This window comes from Buteo buteo, chromosome 7 (genome assembly GCF_964188355.1).
Source record: "Buteo buteo chromosome 7, bButBut1.hap1.1, whole genome shotgun sequence".
NCBI lineage: Eukaryota > Metazoa > Chordata > Aves > Accipitriformes > Accipitridae > Buteo > Buteo buteo.
The window spans coordinates 11,597,433-11,618,952 of NC_134177.1; the positions used below are offsets into that span (position 1 = coordinate 11,597,433).

At 45.7% G+C, this 21,520-nt stretch overlaps 1 protein-coding gene across 2 annotated transcripts; it reads left to right on the top strand.

Annotated features, from left to right (window-relative positions):
• The first annotated feature begins 389 nt into the window (after positions 1-389).
• EIF4E2 (eukaryotic translation initiation factor 4E family member 2) lies at positions 390-20,441 on the top strand. 2 transcript variants are annotated; one of them, XM_075031547.1, is made up of 8 exons: positions 390-632; positions 1,474-1,588; positions 2,907-3,041; positions 5,569-5,673; positions 8,597-8,749; positions 8,838-8,974; positions 17,279-17,357; positions 19,957-20,441. In XM_075031547.1, the coding sequence occupies exons 1-7, from the start codon at positions 613-615 to the stop codon at positions 17,322-17,324; spliced, it is 711 nt and encodes a 236-aa protein (XP_074887648.1). In that variant the 5' UTR covers positions 390-612; the 3' UTR covers positions 17,325-17,357; positions 19,957-20,441. The 2 variants fall into 2 exon arrangements, with proteins under 2 accessions (XP_074887648.1, XP_074887649.1); XM_075031548.1 differs by lacking the exon at positions 17,279-17,357.
• Positions 20,442-21,520: the final 1,079 nt, after the last annotated feature.

Sequence of the window (21,520 nt, forward strand, 5' to 3'; positions counted from 1 at the left end):
TGAAGGACGCTGATGACTGGCCTGTGTGTGGGTCATCCCCCAGCCCCACCTGTACAGGCCCTGTGCCATCCCTCACCATACACCGAAGGGAAAGGAAGGGATGGGGCCGGTGGCGGGGCTGGGTCTTGCCTGTCACCACAGGAGGTAAATTGGGCAGACCCTTTAAAGAGTGACTGACTGACTCCTAAAACTGTATCTACCAGAGACAAATGAACGCTATGAATAAAATTAGGAGGAGCTCGAACCCGCTGTCCCTCTCTGTGTCGCGCCCACGTCGTGCGAGGCGACAGCTCGACCCCACGCCTCGCCTCACCTCACGGCGGTTTCCCGCCTCACGCCACACCCAACGTGGTGGCTCTGTCCGCACGCCACACTCAAGATGGCGGCTGCCCCGCAGTGGTGGTCCCGACAGCGTCCTCACTCAAATGGCAACCGGGGGCGTTCTTTTTCCCCTTCCCTCCGTTCCTTCCCTCGTGCGCCGTGCTTATGGCGCCGGAGGGGAAGCGCCGGGTGGCTCTGGCCGCGCCGCCGGAAGCGGCGGAAGGCTTTGGAGAGCGGACTCGGCGGAGCGGAAGTCGCTGAGGTGGACGGAGGTGGCGGCAGCGAGCGACGATGAACAACAAATTCGACGCGTGAGTCGGCGGCGCGGCCCTCCCCGACCCCCCCCCCCCCCGCCGCTGCGGGGGGCTGCGCGGCCCCGCTCCCTGCCGGCGGTTCCCCGCCGCCGCCGCCTCGGCGCCGGGCGGGCGAGAGGCGATGAGTCACGGGGCCGCGCACAGCCCCGTTCCTCCCCCCCCGGGCCCGGCCCTGCTCGGGTGCTGCTGCCTGACCCTGAGGGGGTGCGGGCCCGAGGGGTGGGGGGCGGTGGTCCGGCGGCACAACCCTCTGCTCGTGGCGGGGCATCCCTCACCGTGCACCGCCGTGGGGCGGGCCGGCCGGCCGGGGAGTGGCGGGCCGCCTTATGGCCCCGCTTCTCGCTCATCTTTTCTGGCGCTTCGGAGGGAATGGGGGGGGTGGAGAAACCTCTGGGGTGCGGGGCGCTGGCGTGGTGTCTGCTCGCCTGAGGGGCTGTCTCTGCTATGCTTAGGGGCATGGGGAGCTGGGTGGGAGAGAGTCAGCAAAGTTACAGTGACAGGTCTTCGTGTTCACCAGCTGAGTAGTTAGGGACCCTAACAAGTCGCTGGGATGTTCAGTGGCAGATCAATATCTAGTACAAACTGGTTTAGTTTCTTCTAAAAACGTGTTTTGTTGCTCGCTTCTGCTTAAAAGTGTGTGCTTAAGATGCCTGTGATAGGCTCTGGGCATGCAAAGTAGTAGTAGTTTTTACTGTGTGGGTTGCCAAGTGTAGATTTTCAAATGCTGATGGCCCTTGTACCACGGAGGAGCTTAGAAGCAGAGACTACTGGGGTTTGGTATGAACTTTCTCAGCTGTGCAATGTAAGACTTGCTTTCTTTAATCTTTCTCTTTATCAGATTGAAAGATGATGATAGCGGAGACCATGACCAAAATGAGGAGAATAACACACAGAAAGACAGTGAGAAGGAAAAGAATGATCGAGAGAAACCACAGACTACTACCAAGAGGAAGGTATGGTGCTGGCATCTGCATTCCATCGCTAAGGCATGATGTGGGAGTGCTAGAGAGTCAGTTCTCGGTTCAGGGATAAGCAACATATGTCTTGGTGGGCTGTGGTCGCTCAACGTGCTGTTACTTTTGTAATGAAGACAGAGGGGCTATGTTAGCGTTTGAATAATTTGATGTAGCTTTTGGAGGTATATAATCTGAGGCTTGAATACTCCCTTCACAAACGCAGCTAGTGATCTGCCAGGCTTTTGAATAAATATGAGAAATAAAGCTTTATTTTCCCCAAAAAATTTTTTGGAAGAGGGTGTGGAGGAAGGACTGATTGATGAGGGAGTAGTGGCTTGCATTTGGTTTACCAGGCTGTGTTTGTGCCACTGTTGAAATAACTCTTAAGATGGGTCTCTGTATGTGTAGTGTAGCCTAGTTAAGAAGGCTTATATCCATCCTGTTTTCATGTTTTTTTAATCTTGTGCTTAAGAAAATTATTCTGTCTAAAGTAATGTAATCCTTATAAACTTAACATAGACAAGAGAAGGGTAGAGATTTAAACCCTAGTAACTCCTGTAACAATGTCAAATGATACAAGTTAAGGGCTTTTTGGTTGGTTGTTTTTTTTTCCCTGTCAATTTTGACTTTTGGGTAGTGAGTTCTCGTTAGCCTCTTTTATGCTCATTAGAAGTCTTTTTAATCAGAAATGGGTGTTTTGGAAATTGAAAAATGATCACTGCCCACTGCTAGTGATGGGTTCTGCCAAAGCTGACATAACGAGTTCTAAGACTAATCCTCCCAGAGTGTTAGGGTGTTGGTTGCTTAAGGGAGTTGGTGTCACCAAAGAGTTATAATTGCTTTTGAATCATGGTTTAGTATAAATGAGTTTTGTTCTTCCCAGGGAAGGAGAGTATCTTTTTTTTTTTTCTTAATTGGAAAAAGTTAAAACTCTTGCATTGCCTTTTTTAGTTTGTCTTTTTTCATTTGAGACAGGCACAGTTAAGGACTAAAGGAAAATTTAGTAATACTGCTTCTAATAATTACAAGGGTTGCTTTTTTTGTGATGCTCTTCTGAGCTTGAGTTACTATTTCCTTAGCCATCCCTGCACTACAAATTTCTAATATCCTTTGAAATAGTCAGCTGCTGTTAGCCTAATGGTCCATTTCAGACAATACACAGAGATAGTATTTTTCTGTAAAAATGAGGATCGTCTGTTTGTTTTATAGTCTGCGAGAGCAGGAACATGTGGACTTCTGATGCTGTGAATGTAATTTTTCCCATTCTCCTTTTAGAGGAGCATATAAGGGGTAAGCAAGCTTTTCTGTTCTGCAGGCTGTTGTCCCAGGGCCAGCTGAGCACCCCTTGCAGTATAATTACACCTTCTGGTACTCCAGACGAACACCCGGGAGGCCTACCAGCTCGCAGAGTTATGAACAGAACATCAAACAGATTGGCACCTTTGCCTCCGTGAGTATATCCCTGTTGTCCTTGTGTCACTTGGGCATGTGTGGTCATTGTGACTGGCTTACTCCCTGTGTGCTAGGTGCATGGACATGCAGGCTGTGCTCTTGTTGTCAGGAACAGAGTAGAGTGAGTGATTTGCCATGACTTACATATGATTTTTTGAATTACCTACAGCAGGTGACATGTCTTTAGCAGTTCTCCTCTGCCCTGTGCTAGACATCTGTGCCTGCAGTAATGGTGATAGCTGACTTAATAATAGAAAATGAAAAGAACTCCCATGTAGCTTAAATCTGCTAGCTGGAGCAGAACTTGACAGGTAAGCAAGAGAAGAAAGGATCAGCTTTTCTGGATGCAATGTAGGTGTGAAGCAAAGGCTGTACAGTCTTCCCTCTACACTTCCCCCCGCCCGTATTTCCACCACAAAGACTGTTTGGAACAAGCATCTGGTGTGCTGTATATACAAGCAGCTGGTGGCCCATTGTCTGTCTGGAAGTGATGACTGAGGTGCAGTTTGGTGTTGCAGTGAAGTTCATTAAAAGGCAAACTGCTCTTCCTTTCTCCTTCCACTCTTTGTGGTTGTTTATTCCTGGAATAAATTGAGCGTGTCCTGGAAAGGCAGTGTTGGGTTGTTGCGTGGTACTGGCAGTGTAAAACCGTCATTAAAATCCCAAGATACGTAAGCAAAACACGTCTCCATTGTGGAGGCAACACGTAAGATACCATTCTCAAGGCTAGGAATTCTGTTGGCTGCTTTGTTTTGTTGTTTTTGGTTTTATTTGGGGGGGGGGGTGGTGTTTGGTTTTTGTGTTTTGTTTTTTTTTTTTTTTAAATCTAGTATTTATCCAGATTTTCCAGGGTGCCTTGCAAATGTTAATTTTGCCCACCAGTAAATTTCTATTTTTTGTAATGTGAGAATTTGTAAAAATATCCCTTTATCGCTTCTGGAGGCTGCAAAAATATGCCTGTCCAAGAAGCTGGGTTGTGTTATTGCATCCACACAATGTAAGAACGGGAAGAATAGCTCTAAGCCTGTCATCGTGGGTAGTTACTGCTCCTGTTCCCCTGTGTGAGCAAGTACTTTTAGTTCAGTGAATGAAAAACATGGCTACCGCTTGATGATCTGGTAATAACTTTTCAGTCTGTTAAATCAGTGTAGACTTAACATTGATTTTTAGCTCCTTAGAGGAAAAACTTCGCACATTCTGTTGTCTGCTCTTTGCTGCAAAGAATTTATGGGAGCTGTTGTAGGTTGGAAGTGCTAGAGTTCAGTTAGAATGGAGGGAGACTGGCCAGCAGATATGATAATATGTTTGGTTCCAAATTCTGTTTAAGGAGGAGGAACAAGCTTCAGAGAAGAATTGTCTGCACCTTAATCTGGGTTCAGATTTATTCTTTGCTTTTCAGTAGAAAGCTCTAAAAGCTTTTAAATGCTAACCACTAGAGGGCATATTCACTTGGTGTAAGAATGTAATTTCCACTCTGCATTTGGATGTGTTTGACAAAAATAGATTGCTTCTGACCCCACCTCAGTCTTGGTTCATAATTTTATTGGCTATAAAAGCAAATTCCTGCTTGGACGGCAGAGGTCAGAGATTGGAGCAGAATTCCAAGTGCTGACCAAGTCATTAAGGTCTCTGATAAAGTACTTGGGATGGTGTCTGTCCCCTCCAGCCTCACTGCTGATCTGCTTAATAGCTATTGTCTTACTGAGTAGAGTCCTCTTAAAATATGGAAATTAGTATAATCTCTTCCAGTGCCTTGTTTTGTTCTAAAGATCCAGCCTCTCTGAAATCCTTTCTTATCCAGAGAACCTCAAAGGATAAATATGTTGTTTTTAAGAACCGGAACAGGTAATTCCCTTGCCTTCTGGCTAGATTGTTTGAAGTAGACCCAGGGTTGCCAGAATCAGAACTGGTCAGAGTGAAGTGGTCCAAGTGCACCATTGCAGATTGTAAAAGGAATAAGAGTTAGTTAAATAAAAGCTCTGAATGGTGCCTTAAGATCTTAAACCAACACCAGAATCTGTCTGTTGTCTTAACACCTGGACACAATAAAGTTAAAAACAAAAAATGTCTCATTTGGAGGCTCCTGCAATCTCCACAATTACAGAGAGCAGTGGTTAATGCAGGGCTAATGTGTAGAGGGGCTTGGCTGTAGCTGATGCACTTGACCCATATCCACTGATGAAAGTTTGGGCAGTAGGATTTACAAGATATGTTTGGAACTGTTCTCCAGAGAAGCAGTTATCTTAGCACAGCTTTCTTCAGACAAACACGGAGTGACTTTGGAGGCACCTGTTGAATATTTCAAGTGGTCTTCTGGTAATAGAGCCAGTCAGAAACAAGCACCCAAGCTCTGATCCTACCACTGTCTTCTGGGTATCCTAATCAAGACCCTTGTGACAAGAAAGTAGAACAGAAGAGGAGAAGGTGGCTCTGGCTAGTTGGTGTAGAAAGGGAAGCCTGTTTCTGTAGGAATCTGGGCTGTGAACAGTTTGAGCAGCCTTATTGTGTGGTTTGTGTCATTGCAGGTGGAGCAGTTCTGGCGGTTTTACAGTCACATGGTACGTCCTGGGGACCTGACAGGCCATAGTGACTTCCATCTTTTCAAAGAGGGGATCAAACCCATGTGGGAGGTGAGTTTGAGCTCTCATTTCTGCCTTGATATTTTCCCAGAGTATTCTGGATCTGGAGGGAACCTTCTACAGTGAAGGGACTCTTGTCATTAAATGGCACTCCAGGCTTTTGGGTGCAGTCCTTTCTTCTGGGTTTCCTGTAAACTTGTCCTCAGAACTCTGTCCCACGTAACCTAGCAGTACTGTGGCCTGCTGGCAGAGGAGAGGGAAGATGCAGGGAGTTGCTAGCTGCACTCCCCTAAAGGTTGCAGAACTGCCTTTGCCTGTGGGTCCAGAGGATCTCTGGGTGGTGTTGCCTGGAGCCCAATGAACGGGAGACCCCAGCTAAGCTCTGTGCCTCCTAATATAGACACTTGCCCCTTATTATAGCTTTGTCCAGTGACAGCAGTGTGGGGCTTTCCTCTAGGAGGGCTGGACCTCTGTAAGAGGAATTCAACAAAGCCTATAAGAAACCAACCCTCCTTTTTCAGACAAGAAAGGAAGAGGTGCATATGGTTAAAAGCCTACAGCTGTACGTAGAGCTGGAGATGGAAAGAAGACTTAGCCCTTCATTTGCTTTTTTTTTCTGTTCCATGACACTTTGCTTCTGTTCATTCATACCCAAATCTGTTAAAAAAAGAAAAAAAAAATCTTTGCCTAGCAAATCATTCTTCCAGTTCCTGGCCTGCTTCCAGCAGTGACCAACACCATTCGCAATATGAGGATTTTATGTGTTGCTCTGAAGTACCTAATTATGCTGCTTGGTCCTGAGAAATTTATATGTGACCCTAGTTGGCAATTATTTTAAGCAAGGTGTTTTATAGCCAGTTACTGCAAATACAATTTATATAAAACGTTTAACCCTCTTCAGACTCCTAGTGAGCTAGGTGCTCTGATAACTTGTCAGCCAGAGAGTCCACAAGATAATGATACCAGAATTTCTATAAAGCATTTCCCTGTAGCCATTTTAAGACAGGAGTGGAGAGATTCTTTGGGGTTTTTTTACTTATGGCCCCACTCCCTTCTTGTATTTATAGAAAAGGACCTGGAATCTTGCTTCTGGCCTTCCCTTTGATGCTTGCTTTGTAGAGCTTTGTTTATGCTCCTTTCTCTTCCAAACTAATCCTTACTTACTGTCATTCTTGTAGGCACATATATGCATGTATGTAGCTCTGATCTTTTTCTGGATCCATCTGTGCATTTTCTGGGTAAAGTCAGGAGCACTAAGCATAATGTTCCCTGGTGATTTACTGGGCTGCAGATCATTATTATTCTGGTAAGGGGAAATCAAATGCTTGACTGAACCGAAGCTTGTTTAACCTGAAAGAAAACTAACAATAACCATAAAACACACAATACAGCATCTGCCTCCCAATCACTGCTCTCTTTCTAGCCTTGAACCTGCTTAAACCACCTTTGAAATATTTTGAGCAATATCATTTTCTCTTCTGATTCCCATTAGTCATTGTGGAAAGTTTGAGGAATTAAACCCAACTCCCTGCTTAAAGGCTGAAGCCTAGATGGCTTAATTCTTAGAGTGTGATGTTCACAAGTTGGAAAACAAGAACACTTAATTGGAAAGTAGTTTGCATCTTGTGGGAGTATGCCACATTCCTAGAACTTGTGTTGATTTGGATTCTTCACTGTGCATGTGGCTGCTGTCACTCTTTGAGGTTTGTCCGGCTGATGCCTTCCCCTTTCAGTACAGGCTTTAGCACATACCCGAAAACTAGGAGTCTGGTGAATGCAGCTGTTGTGCTGGCACTTCCCTATTTGCTCAGGATTGCTTCGTTAGCATTTGGTGCCTCTGAGAGCACACGAATGTTTAGTTTTATCTGACCCCTAGACAAGCTTTAAGGCTAAAATAAAGTTCTTTGTTTCATTAAGAAGGGCTGCCTTGCCTAGCATCTTCAAGGTGTGTCCCAGCTTGGCAGAGGGCATTGCTGGTGATTTGGCCAGGGATGTCCTGTGTTGTGCAGTCTCCTGAGTTATCTCTGTTTCTGTCCTAGACCTATCCTCCCTTTCCCTTCCTAACTGCCATCTCTTTGACTTGTTCATACCTCTCTCTGTTCGGCTTTGGATAGAATTTGTTCCCCTCTGACCTTGTAAGATTTCCCGGTGTTATTGTATAAGAGAATGCCACAGTGTTCTGCACAGAGGAGGAGCTGCTGTTTCACATAGGTGTGCATTCTATGAAGGGGAGTCTGTAGCAGTTTTCAGCTCTTTTTCAGGTGCAACATATGGATTCACAATACTGAGGTGGCAGACTGGGTGCTTAGCATAAATTTTTTCTTTACTCTCTCCCCTCATTTTTGGTTATTTCCCTCGGTCACCGCAGGCTGGAACAAACATTCAGCTGTATGATGTGTGATAATGTCAGTGGTTCCCAGAGACCGGACTGGCCCTTTCTGTGTTAACACAACTTGTGAGCCCATTCCTGGAAATGTGGAAGGAAAATGTTTATCAACTTTTTGCTTGCTTTTAAATATCACTTTGCAAACTCTTTCCCTGCCTTCCATGGTCTGTGATGAGGGCTTTTTCCTGTTTTACAAGCAGAACTGCATATACAGGGGATAAAACAAAGGGGGAATCAGTCTCAGGTTTAGGAATAGTTTTAGGGTCCCTGCCTCTGGTTCTGTGTGCAGATTGGTAGGCTGCTGTTAGTGATTGCTAGTGGGATCAAAACACTAGAGCTCAAGTCTTCAGCGCATAGACTTCGTCTGGAACGCTGAGAGTCATTGTTTCAAATACTTTGTATTCAAAGTGGTATACCTCTGTCTCTGCTTGTATGGGGGAGAAGCAAAATGCTTTTGCTTAAAAATACCTCCATTCTCTCCCTTGCCCCACCCAATCAATATCTGCTCCTGTCTGTGGCTCTGCTGTCTTGTGGGAAGCAGAAAAATAGCTAGCAGAAAACAAATCGATTTCTTGCCCCTCTTCGTAGGATGATGCCAACAAAAATGGCGGTAAATGGATTATCCGTCTGCGAAAGGGCTTAGCGTCACGATGCTGGGAGAATCTCATTCTGGCAATGTTGGGAGAACAGTTTATGGTGGGGGAAGAAATCTGTGGGGCAGTTGTCTCTGTCCGATTCCAGGTAAGTGCTTCTGAGAATTAGCATGTACTTCCATTGAGCAGGGCTACAAAAAGTACCATCTGCTTACCCCTCACATGCTGTTCTGTAGGAGGATATTATCTCGATATGGAACAAGACAGCCAGCGACCAGGCCACAACAGCCCGGATACGCGATACATTACGAAGAGTGCTCAACCTACCTCCCAACACCATCATGGAATATAAAACACACACCGATAGCATCAAGTACGTGTGGTGGCAGGGGGAGGGCCTGCTGCTGGTTGCATGCGTGCTTGAGCAATTTAATGCAGATCACAAGAATTGAAAGAAGTGCTCATGTGCGTTACGGCTGTTCACTGCGAACAGTAATACAAACAGCAGCATTTGTTGCCAGTGTGCTTTGAAAGCCGAATATCTGTCATTATTGTGCTGTTTTTAGGGACATTTGGTTGTAATAGTAAAACCTTATTTTTTTGAAGTATATATAGTCCAGGGCTTTTTTAGCAATCCACCCAGCCTGTCACTTGGGAGATGGGCAGCCCAGTGTGGGACTGTGGCTTGATGTATTCAAAGACAAGATTGCAGTGGGGGGGCCGAGATCATTTGAATAAATAGAGATTCTGGGGAATAAAGTGCGGAAGCTAACAGGGATTTATAGGGCCATTAGACTTATAAATGGTCTTGGGAAAGTGCTGTGTGAATTTACAGTGCTGTACAAATGATTTCTAATCATAATAAACGTCATATATTAAGTCTTCCAGGCCCTGGTGACAGAGGCTCTTTAACAAGACTAGAAGATCATGGTACACAGAGAGGACAGCTGTATATTTAAATAAACCTATTATAGCTTACCATACCAGGCCATTCAGGGTGACTTTTATTTCCCACAAAGTGACGAAAAATTGTATATATAGGTATTAGAGGTCAATAATGTAATTATTTTTTTTCTTAAGCATATTATAAACCAATACACTGATTAGGTCATATTGGTTAAATTAACACTTGAAAAGGTGTACCTGGAAAAAGAAGTGAAACAAATTAGTAAGACATTGATAGAGCAGCGAGCTTTCTAATCTAGCCCGTAATCAGGGTGTAAGTACCTTTCATGACTTCCTTTCGTTATACTAGCTTGTCCTTTCCACGCAATCACCCTGTCATCAGTGTGCTGTCGAACAGTTTGGTGAGATCAATCCTGTTTTTAGCAGACAGCTAGCTTCCAGTTGTGACCAAGTTTGAGTGTGGGTCACTAGCAATAGTACAAAGGTCTCATTTAAACTGCCTGTAGGCGTCTAGTGTTCCATGTTGCCCTCCCTCCTGTGTGCGTGGGAAAGAGAAGGGAAGGAGAAATTATTAGTATTAAACTAAATTTTTTCTAGGCAGCTTTGGTTTCTGAAAGTTCCCACTTCTCTTGTTGAAATCTCATATTCGTGAATTTGCCAGTAACACTTCTCATGCACTTTTTGCCAGGAGAGGGCACTATCGACTCTCTGTCCATGTTATGAGATAGCAAAGTGCTCATGTGGACACATAACAGGATATTTTACTCCTGTTCAGCAGTAGCAGACTGCAGACCATGGTGATGCGGCTTTGTGGTGGGAGGAGGGAGGTGTTTGACTTCTCTCAGTCTCTGTAGGGAAAGCTGTGTACTGAGCTAACTGTCCCTAAGCTGTAGTGGTAGTTCAGGTAGCAAGTTTAGAATGGAAATGATGTGATCTTTTCCATATAAGCTGTGGTCACCAGCACTTCCTAGCACAGAAGATGCTGCTATAGCAATGTTTGTAACTGTTCTTGCTCTTGCAGGTGTCAGTCCTTGAGTGATGGTACATCCAATATTATGGTCTTATTTCCCTACAACAGTGTAACATGCCATGCTGGCTGCCCTCTTCCTGCATAGCATCAAAGTTGCATTTTGTGCTGCTGACGTATGGTGCAAAATGAGCTTGTCCAAGAATAACAGGTGTTTGGGGAATCAAATTTAGTAGCTCAGATTACAGCTGGGAGCAATTCTTAAATAGGGGTGGACTGGCTTTTCTCCCACTTATTCTTCTGTGGGTAGGAGGGATAGTCAGGAGTTGTTTTGATGGTGTCCTAGTGAGGTAGATCTAAGTAATTAACCTTCCGCCATGTAGGGGATCACAAGAGCTCTTTTTTTCCATTGCCTCGCTTGAGCTCCAGCAGTCTGATTGCAGTGCTGTCCAACATCTCCTTCTAATGGCAGTGGTGTAAATTTAGAGCAGAACTGCTTGTCAGTGGAGTTTCTGTGTAGTGATGCGTGGACCAACTTGTGCCTTTCTCGCCTGGTACCAGCAGGCAGCAAGCGGCAGCAGCTGCAGAGGTGACGGTGCCTGCTTTGTTGACAGAGAAGAGCAGGACAGCCCCAGCTTTCAGTCTGACTCTGCTTGGCTATGCTTCATATCATTAAGGTTCTCTCACTAATGAAGAATCTCTTGTGTAACTAGTTCTATCGTCCATAAAGTCTGGCTGCTTTTCCTCACCCATCTATCAAGCCCTGTTGAAATACTGTCCGTCATGAATAAACTCCACTTATGCTGCGCATGTACCATGTGATTTATGACTCGGGAGGGCTTTCTAGCCAGCACTCTATATTCACACTCTGGCTGTGTTTTATGAAAGGCTCTAATGGAAGAGCTGTGCTGTAGGCTTTGTCAGGGCTGCCTTTCTAGGGGGGCTCGTGGCATTTTTCATTTGTATGGGCTGCATCTCTCCACTAGAGCTCTGCTCATGTGCAGGGTTTGATTGGCATTGATTGTGCTTCAGGGAAGGGAGCATGCTTAGCAAGAAAAGAACAGGCGTTTCTCAAAACCTTGACTTTTAGGTAGCGAATTGACCTGGATTAGCTTTTGACACACTGTAAATGAATGCTTCTGTAGAAATTGCTAGCATGCCCCTCACTGTGGAACCTGAGCCCTGTGTTTCACGTTTTATATATTCCTTTTGTGATGATGCATTTCATATTAACTCATTTTTAGACACCATTTTTAGACACCATTTTTCATGAGTTGTCAGTGAGGCTGCAGCCCCCTTTGTTTCAGAAAGCAGTGGTGCTGCCAAGCTGCATTTGAAAAGTATCTGTTGCTTCACAGCTATTCCAAGGAGCTATTCTGCATTCTGTCCTTTCTGCTCTCAGTGGTGGGGCTTGTACATTTAGCCAGATAAGCAGATCTTTCATTGCAGTTTTCCTGTGTTTGTCCTTTCTCTTGCTTGTGATATTGACAAGCTGCCTAAATCCCAGTCAGTGGAAGGGTCAGCCTAGTCTGTATTAATTTCCTATCTTGCTAGAAGAGCTAGAACAATCTCTTGGACTCTGCTTAATTCCAGGGGATTTATAGTACCTTAGACATTACAGTGCTGAGCACCCGAAAAGAACATATGTGACATTTTGTGGGCTACATTGTTTCAGTACCCGGAAAGAAATCGCTTCTCTTTGTTCCCGTGGAGGTGGACTGAGAGGTGCACTCAGATGTAGTGAACCACTTAATAGGTTCTGTTCATCGGTGTTGTTAACCTTGGAGGTGGCATGGTCCAGCAGTGACAGTGGGTTATGGACAGTGACACTCCCTGTGGTTTGGAATTAAGAAAAAAAAAAATACCTCTTACTTTTGCTGCCTTAGGAGATGCACTGTGCTTTTTCTGAAAGCAGAATATTGCTGGCCACAGCCTGGTCATGTCTCAGTGAAGCCACTGAAAATACTCAGGTATCTGTAGTGAGTGAACTGCAATTGCAAGAGGGGTGGAGGGGAAGTGATCACTGTAAAGTTTGATTTTTGAACATTGCAGCGTTAAGTGCTGCTTGGCTGTCTTGCATACACCTTTGCCCTGTCTGGGGTTATCAGCCTTTCTTTTCCGCACTGATAACTGTGTGGTCAGTGACCATCTCCTGTGTTGAGAGCTCTCACCTGCAGTACTATCCAGGAATCCCAGGCAAATTCAACAACTTTGCTTCATATGCCAGGAGAGACCTGTGGCCATGCAGCAGGCTGCCACTGAGCAGGCTGGTCTGGAAATATTTTGGTTGCTGTGTGACTTTATGGATCGTCCTGTCAGCTCTAAAGCAAGGCTGCTTTTTCTGAAAACAAAGCTTCAGTTATTTTGAGTGTCTGCTGCAGTGAGAGCTGAGCAGGGTATAAAACTATCCTTTCCTTTCAAAGTCACCACTGATAACTAATGGGACGGCTCGAGTAAACGAGAAGAATAGTTGATCTTAATAGGGCTGGCACTGGATTCATTTCACTGCAGGCAGTTGGAGGAAATAGCCTCAGACTGTATGTTAGCTAGAAAACAAGCAGATATCCTATGGAGGGATTAAGGGTATGCCCTGTAAGAAGACTGCAGGGGCAAGGTTCTCAGGACAAAAAAGTGAAGAATGGCAAAAAAAGTGAGGAATGAGGAAGTGAAATCCCCATGGAAGTGGCAGGTGTTGAGCAAGAAGATCAGTGTTTGTGAGACTGGTAAGCTGGTGGTGGGGTGCTTATGAGAAGTCTCCCTTGTTGTTACATCAGAGTTAACTAATTCTTTAACTCTGTTACATTTTTATAATGCTGGTTTCCATTTGCTTGCTGCCCTAGTTGTGTCATCTTTGTCTTTGACTGTATCTTAAATGGTGCGGGCAGAGTTAGCTTTGTCTAAAGTTAGATGGTTTGCAAATGGGACCCATACACACTGATACCTGTCAGTGGAAGGCAGGTTGCTTTGGGTCTTGCCAGTTCTAGAGACCTGCGTTTTTTCACCCTCATTCCTTCAAGTCTGAGAGCAGGAATAAAAGCTAGAAGAGAGTGGTGATGTTCCAGATCTGGTATCTGTCCTCTTCTCCTGAGTTTCTGCAATACTGGCTTAATTCATTTATCACTCCATTCTCCAATTCCGGTAATATTTCCAGGTGCTGCAAGTCTAAGAGCACTTCCATAGACCTGGGCTTTGAAATGATGGATTCATTGATTTGTTCTCCATCACCGTAGTATGCTTTATTCAGAAGTGTCTGTGACTTTGTAAAAGGCTTCCTTATCTTGGTGGCCTGTCTCTTACCAAAGAAGTGACTATAATGCATTTATTTCATGTTTCTTTTCAAGGAGGTCGGTGCAGATGTGTTCATTTCAAAGTCATGATGGCTCCCCTATTTGCCTTTGCTACAGATACTGCCAGATATGTGAAAAAATTATTTCAGACTGAAAGAATATCCTAGATTTTTTAAAGCTGTTAGTTTTCAGGCCTGTCACGAAGTTCTTGACTGGCTTTGAACAAATCCCAAACACTCTCATAGAACATGGGGAGCAGCCAGAAAGAGGCTGTGCTGCTCTAGACACAATACCTGCAGAGTGTAGTGAGTGGTCAGTGTGCTGGGAGATTGCATGCAGGCTGGCAGAAGGGACAGACCTTGGGGACTGTTGTGATGATAGTATGCACTATGGGCTGTCTCCTTTTTTAGCTGGGGAAGGAGATGGTAAGGAGGCAGGGCTGCACGGGGAAATACTGAAGGGGAACTGCTAGGACTTAAAAGATTGAGGGTGGTTAGAGGAAACAGCTAGTGCTGCTTGCACAGTGGTCATTTGGAAAGTCCCTTGAGGCAGCCATGGTGGCTCTTCCTCTTTTTGCTGGAGTCTCTGATAGTAGCTCCTATTTGCATTTTTTTTCCCCCAACTTATTTGATGGAGGTAAAGGGAGCCCTGCCTGGGTCCTGACCCTGGACAGTGGGGGAGAAGATGGGAAGTTTCAACAGTTGTGGGTCAGGAATGAGTGTGGAAGAACAGCTCTGAGTGGCTTTATTTTGCCTGCTAATGTTTCCATTTCCCATCTGTTCAATGGGAATAACCTAAGTGTTGGGGATCAATTCAGTGAGTATCTGATCGCTGCGCAGACAGTATAGCAATAAGGTACTAAAAATGTCTATACATAAAAATAACCTCTTAGACTCTCTGGCACTGTGCCTTTGGCACGTCACAGATCGTAAAGATTCTGCCAGACAAAATTAACTGGCAGCCTTGTTCGGTACGAAATGGAGAGCAGTTTGCTCCACTAGCATAGTTTAGGTACATTAGGGCAGACACATCCTGGTGGATTTTTTCAGTCAAGTCAGCAGATAGTTGGAGTCATTAGTACTATAATATATATGAGGGTCTTGGCTTAAAAATTCTTGGCTGGAGGAGCTTTTTCTCTCTGTCTGAGGAGGACTTGGCAGCTGAAGGACTATGTGCATGATGTTATTGGGATGTTGGAACAGGGAACTCCTTGGTTTGAAAGGGGTAATAAATTATCGATTATGTTGACAAATAATCTGCCCTTGTATCCCTTCTGTAGAGAACAAAAGTTACAAGTTTGGGGAGAACTGTGGGAGAGGAAGGAGAGAAGATGTGGTTATGGGTGATGGAAACGTGGTAGCAATATAAGGCATGGGAGGTTGGAGGGAAGACATGAAGGTAGAGACTTTTTGACAAGGCTGGAGATGTGCATAGCTTTCCAATCTGTATTCAGCAGCTAAGAGGGCTTCAGATCCAGAGTTTCTCTTCCCCCTAACTTTCTTCTGGAGGGAGGCAGTTGTACCCACAGTGTCTAGTACCATGTGCTGACTGGGTGACACGGGCAGTTTTCCTTTTTCTGGAAGACTTCTTGGCCTTGTGGCCTTGAAGGGTGCTGTGTCTGGGGAGACTTGGGGGAAAAGTTCCCATTTAGGGGCTTCTGTGCTGCTGCCTTGCTTAGAATGAGCCACCTGTGGGTTTCTTTCCTCTAGGCAGCATACTGCTGTACTTCAGGCTGAATTGCAGATCTGACCTGGTGTACTAATGCATCACAGCTGTGTCCTGTGTGCTGTCCTGTCGCATCTGCAGCACCCTTTTCTGACTTTCTCCCTCACATTTCCTTTGCCTTCAGGCTCATGTCTGAGGGTCAGCTAGACATACCATGTAGCTTTGGGACTCCCATGGATGACTGTTACTCCCTTGTCCATCCTAGTCAAGATCAGGAGGATTTTGAGCTACCATGGATGGAGGGAGACTGAGGAGAAAACCTAGCCAGCCATAGATAAGGACTCTCTTAGACCAGCTCATCACCTTGGTAGTTCACAGGAGCCTGTGCCTTGGGTTCCTACGGAGGTTTAGTTGCTTCTTGGAAGTTTTGTCAAAGCAGTTTTGAACTGGGAAGAACTGGAGTGTTTTGCCACTCAGCAGGTCTGTACTGGTGATGCTGAAGTCAGTGATCTTTAGGATTTCACCTTCAGCACTTTAAAAAGAGGGATTTGCTGTTCTTCGGTCTGGGAAGGCAGTGTCACAAGTTCCAAGTTGTACACCACAGTGACAAGCTTCTTGCTTGTGCCCTCTTTGTTGGGTTCCCAGCAAGACTGCCTGTATGTGGTGTACAGTCTTGCAGAGTGCATGTGATGGGCACTCTGCCAGTATACTCTGTGTTTGTTTGGGCTATGACTCTGCTGGGAAAGAGCATATGACACCTGAGCTGCTTTTGCAAATGCTGATTGGGAGCTTGACTCTGTGAGGCTCAGGTAAGAGCCAGGCTGGTGGTCTGGTTTTGGCACAGATGCTGACTAATACAGGCAATGCAGAAAACAAGATGTGAGGTAGCTGCTGAGTACCAGCAACAAAATCTGCAGTGTGGTCTGGTTTTATGACTGACCTGGGTTCCCTTTAAGGTCCCTCCAGCTCCATGGGACTCTCTGGGTTCAGTAAATGGCTTGGCATGTGCTGTAGGCACCAGCACTGTTTTGCTGGGCATGGACAACTATGAGATTCTTTGATGTCTCTGATCCCAGAAGATAATAGTCATGCTCGCATTAACCTCAGCATCTTTTCCCTGAGAGGGCTTTCAGTATGCTGCCTTCGTAAAACAGACAGCAATTTTTCAGTCTGCTAGCTTCGTCCGTCAGTAACATTCTCCACCAGGGAATGCAGTGTTAGGCCTGTCCTTCTAACTTATCTGAAAACATTTTCATTTCAAATAGCTGTAATGTTTTTACTGGGTTGTCATTAACAATGCAGGTTTACAATAGGAAATGAGACTTTCTAATAACAATTGGATTCTGCTGCCTGATTGAAGAATTTGGTAATAACTAAGCTGTGTGGCATTAAAAGAAGCCCCTTTTGGGGGGATTACTACATAGACAGGTATGTGGTGAAGCATGAGGCCAGTAACTGGCTGAGTTTAACCAGCCAAGGAACGTGATAATCCTCCAGAAAGACGTAACATCGGCTATTTTATTAGCAATAGGAAATGGATATTCCATTTGTGACTGGGAAGGTCATACCTGTCTCTGGGTATTAATGTAGCTATATCACCAGCAGCCAGTGGGAACGCTTCATGTCTGTGCAGAACGTTAAAGCTGCCTCGCGCTGTCAGATGTTTGGCTGGGTTTTAAGGATGCTTCTATCCACTAGGGCTATCAGAGAATATTGCCTTGCTCTCTGAAGACAAGTGCCTTTCAAACGCCATTGAATGTTTCTGCTCTCGTTAAAAGTTAAGAAGCCTTTGATCTGAAGTGCTGTTTTTTTGTTTTTTGTTTCATTTTTTTTTTTCCCTCTGGCTTGCCAGGGCCTGGGAGGAGTTTCATGGCCTGGTGAACAGCAGTGGCCGCTGATCGAACGCTCCCCCTCCCTCTGTCACACCCAGGGTAGGGCCTCATCTTTCTTCCTATGTGACTTCATGGCATACCTCTCAGCTTCCAACCCTTGCCAACATGGGCTGGCATGTTCTTTTGCCTTATAGGCGTGGTGGTGGGCCCATTCTGCTATTGGCTCTTTCCCAAAGGTCAAAATAATTTAATTTTTTTTGACCAAAGACACTGACATTCACTGTGGTCTCCATTCACACAGCATTTTCTGTTGTGATGCTGTGTGCTAGTTTGCTAATGCGTCCTTCCTCTGTGCAAGGCGTTTATATCCCAGACCTGGTCCCAGGAGGCTGAGAGGTATGTCTTCAGCTTGGGTCTGTTGCCTAGGGTTGACTGTAAGCAGATATGGAGTGGTAAATGAATGCTAAGCACATCTGTGTGATGGACGCTGAGAGAGGCACCTGGAGCTTGGCATATGTGCCTTTGCTCTTGACAGTGGGCTGGAGCAGAATAAATTAGTCTGTCAATAAAAGCTTGTTCAGGAAGGACACACAGTAGCTACTGTATTTAGGAATAATAATGTTGTGGCTAATGAGATGAAACCACCTGCTACTACTGGTAGTGGCAACTGACCATGTGCAGAGAAAATAGCCAAGGTGAGCTCAGGGCTGTTGTGAGCCTCACAGCTCAGATTGTTTTTCCCCTCCAGTGCCTGTTTCCCTGATGGCAGGTCCTTTCCTTAAAAAGGGCTAGCAGGAGACCTGGTGATGGGAGTTGCGTTTGGTGGTAGCCAAGTGGGATTGCCGCATTGCGGAGTGCCAGAGCAGAGGAACCTGCTGGAAAGAAGTGTTACATTTCCCAGGTCCCGCCCCATGGTGGTATGTAGCTGCTCCAGCACAGCTGAGCTCCGAGGGGTCACTGGGGATCCCAAAACCTCCCTCCACAGCTTTGGGCATGCAGTGTTCTCATAGCTTGCTCTGAAGTCATGGGTGAAAATAATATCTTTCCTCACAGATTTGGCTTTTTGTGAGGATCAATGGTTACAAAATGTTATGCAGGCACCTAGTAGTGTTTTTACTCTTAGATGACATTCAAGTGAGCTTCTAGAAGAGGAAACCAGCTCACTTCATGAAATACCAGTCTCAGAAGGCAGTAAATGTGCCAAGCGTATAGGAAAACAGTCATAGAGTTGTTTTAGCTGTCAACTGTATTGGGTTACCTATGCTGAGCAGGGAGAGTAGTGATGAGCAGAGGGCCTGGGGCACCCCGATAAAGGCAAAAGGAGAGGAAATGTAGAAACCTGTCTGAGAAAGAGTTAACCAAAGCGTGCTGTCCTCCTGAGGTAGATGGCACGGGTAAAAGTACAGTATGGGATAGAAAGCCAAACCATTGTTGCAGATTAACTGGAATCCAGTTAATGAATCCTGAATCATGTTCCCAAAAGGCAGCACAGCCTACTTTGCTGACAAGTGCAAAGGTGAACCCCAGTCTTCTGCAGATGGCCTCCAGCATGGTTTTTGCTGTCATGTCATAGCAGAGTAACTTGTTTAACTCTCTAAAGAGTGTTTTTTACTTGCTTCTGCTCCTCCAGTTCTCCAGCCCACCTCCTGGAGGTGTTCCATCATGCACTGTGCTGTGATGTTACAGCTACCTTGCAGCTCTTCACAGCGCACAATGCTAGCTCGAGGGTTTAAGCAGGATTTTACAGTCCTGCAGAGCACCTTGCTTCTGAGGCTGCTGCCTTTGCTCTTCAACATAGCTCTGCTGATTTGGTGTGATATGTGCTGGGACATCCCTAGGTGTTTGGTTTGGGCAACTTACTGCCCTGTCCCTGTTATGGGAAGAGCTGCCAAACCTATCCTCTCAAAATAATTGCAATCTCATTTATTTCCATTTGAGTTTAAAAAAACCACACCACCTTTCTATTAATGTGTAAATATGCTTTGCCTGTTGCTGCTGCTCACAGGCTAGCAGTAAGCATTAACACAGATTTCTGTAACCTGCCCCATCTTCAATTGCTGCCATGTGCCACAAGACTATACAAATGAAGGTCGTAGACCAGCAGTCCTTTCTTTGTCAGTAGCCCCTGTGACTCACATAGCAGTACGCACGTGAGTAGAAGCTGCTGAAGAGACTCTTCTATTTAAACTTGAGGGAAACATCCTTTTCAGATTAGATATTCTTTTAAGGTAGGAGAGACCAGAGAGCTAAACTTGTTGACAGCATGAGAAAAGGAGCCTAAATACGAAGGACGGAGGCAAGAGGAGGTTGGACTGATGGTATATTTGTGCTCCAAGAAGAATTCCTGAGGACAAATGTTTGGGAAGGAAGAGATCTTGTAAGTTGTTTAAACACCAGAATCTATCAGGGAGGTTTCCAGACTCTATCATATGCTTTGCTCACAGGAGATGACACTTTTTTCTTCCCAATGAATGGGGATGAACCAAGATCTTTCCATGTTCCAAGTGTTCTGGAGCAGCAGGCTGACTTTTGTGAAAAGTCTCTACTTAGAAAGCAGACCTGCTTAGGAGGTTTAAGGAGCATTGATTTGAGTGACATTGTGGGATGGCAACACTGGTAGCCGTGGTGGGTGGAATGGGGGGTGCTGTGATCTGAAGGAATGCACACCTTTAACCTCTTTCTTCCCTCTGTTTTCCAGGGATAATTCAAGCTTTCGAAACACAAAAATCACATTGTGAGAACAAGAGTTGGCACTAAGCTCTCTCTCCGTGTTGAAAGCACTGAGAGGTCTCCACCAGTGCCCTCCGACCTCTGAAAGGACTCATGGGCCACTCTCTTGCACTCCTCCTTGGAGGAAGGATCCATCTGAAGCCCTCCAGCAGCGGTGACAATAGAGGCTGATTTTTGTCATACACAAACTTTTTTTTAGCAGTGGGGCGGGAGGCCAACCTTTCAATTAGCAGCGTGTCCTTGGGGCCGCATCTTGCAGCACTTTCCTCTCTTTCTCTACATGGCATGCAGGATCTCTGGGATTCTGCCTCAATGTCGGAGCCTTTTGCTGAGGGATACCAGTATTATAAATCTCTCTGCAGCTGGGAGGAGCTTCCCAGTTGAGAGTCAGCCCTATGGTTTTCAAATGCCCCCTTTCAGCTCTGCCAATAAATTATTGGGTCTCTTTGTTTCTTTCAGTCTCTCTTTTTTGGCTCTGTCTAAAAATCGGTGGGATGGTATTTCTCTAGGCTGTGGTAAGGCCCCAGGCCTGCTTCTGCCAGCTCCATTAAGCATCTTCCCCTGAGCTGCCCACCTACATGAAGCAGCAAAGCACCCCGAGTGCCAGTGGTGACCAAACTTTGCTGTATTTGTGGAGTTACAGGAGCAGAGGAGTTACTGATGTAACATCTTGCTTAAAAAGTGATAAGCTTGCTTTGTCTTTGCCTCTTCTTCATACTCCCTGGTTAGCAGTGCCTTGGACTCAGCCCTATTTTTTGGGGAGAGGGATGCAAGCTTCCCTTAAACTAGGACAAAGAGATGTTTGGTGTCACTTAGTTGCCTTGACTCTGGCTGTCTCAGTAGAGAGCCAGCAGTGCTGCCCTGTGTTGGATCCAAGGAAAGGCTGAATGCAGGGCTATGCATGCTTCTGGGCTGCGCTGAGGTTTGCAAGTCTCCAGCCATCTGGGAAACTGGACCCCCAGTGGATGTAGCAGAAGAGGGTGGTGGCCTAGGCTGCTGCTTATAGCTGCGTGAAAGCTGTGGCCATAAGAGGGGCTGGGAGTGACCCCGTCTCCTGTCCTGTGGGGTTAGGCTAGTCTGATGGATTGTTGCCTGGAAAGCCAGCATGGCTGCAATTCAGATGCCACGGAAACAATAGGAGCTAATTATTTCCTCTGATTCTGCTTGACTACAACACTAATTGTACTCATTAACAGCTCCAGCCTTTTCCCCTTTTCCTTGGGGAATCGCACAATTGCCTTTTTGTTTTTAATAGAGCCTTTACATCAGGCCCAGGAGGGGAGGCTGCGGCCAGAGATGGGGCACATCTCCTGCCCTACGTGCTCTGCACAGTCCCTCAGGAGAAGGAGCTGCTTGGGCCAATTTGGTCACGACTGCAGAACTAGTGGCCCATGTCTGGGATGATTACCAGCGTTGGGGACCGGGAGACCTTCAGCCTCATGACTCCAATTGCAAATTCCTTGTGTTATTATTGAAGTCTAGACTGAAAGCAGCCAGGACCGGCAGTGAAAACAGTTTAAAATACTCAGTCT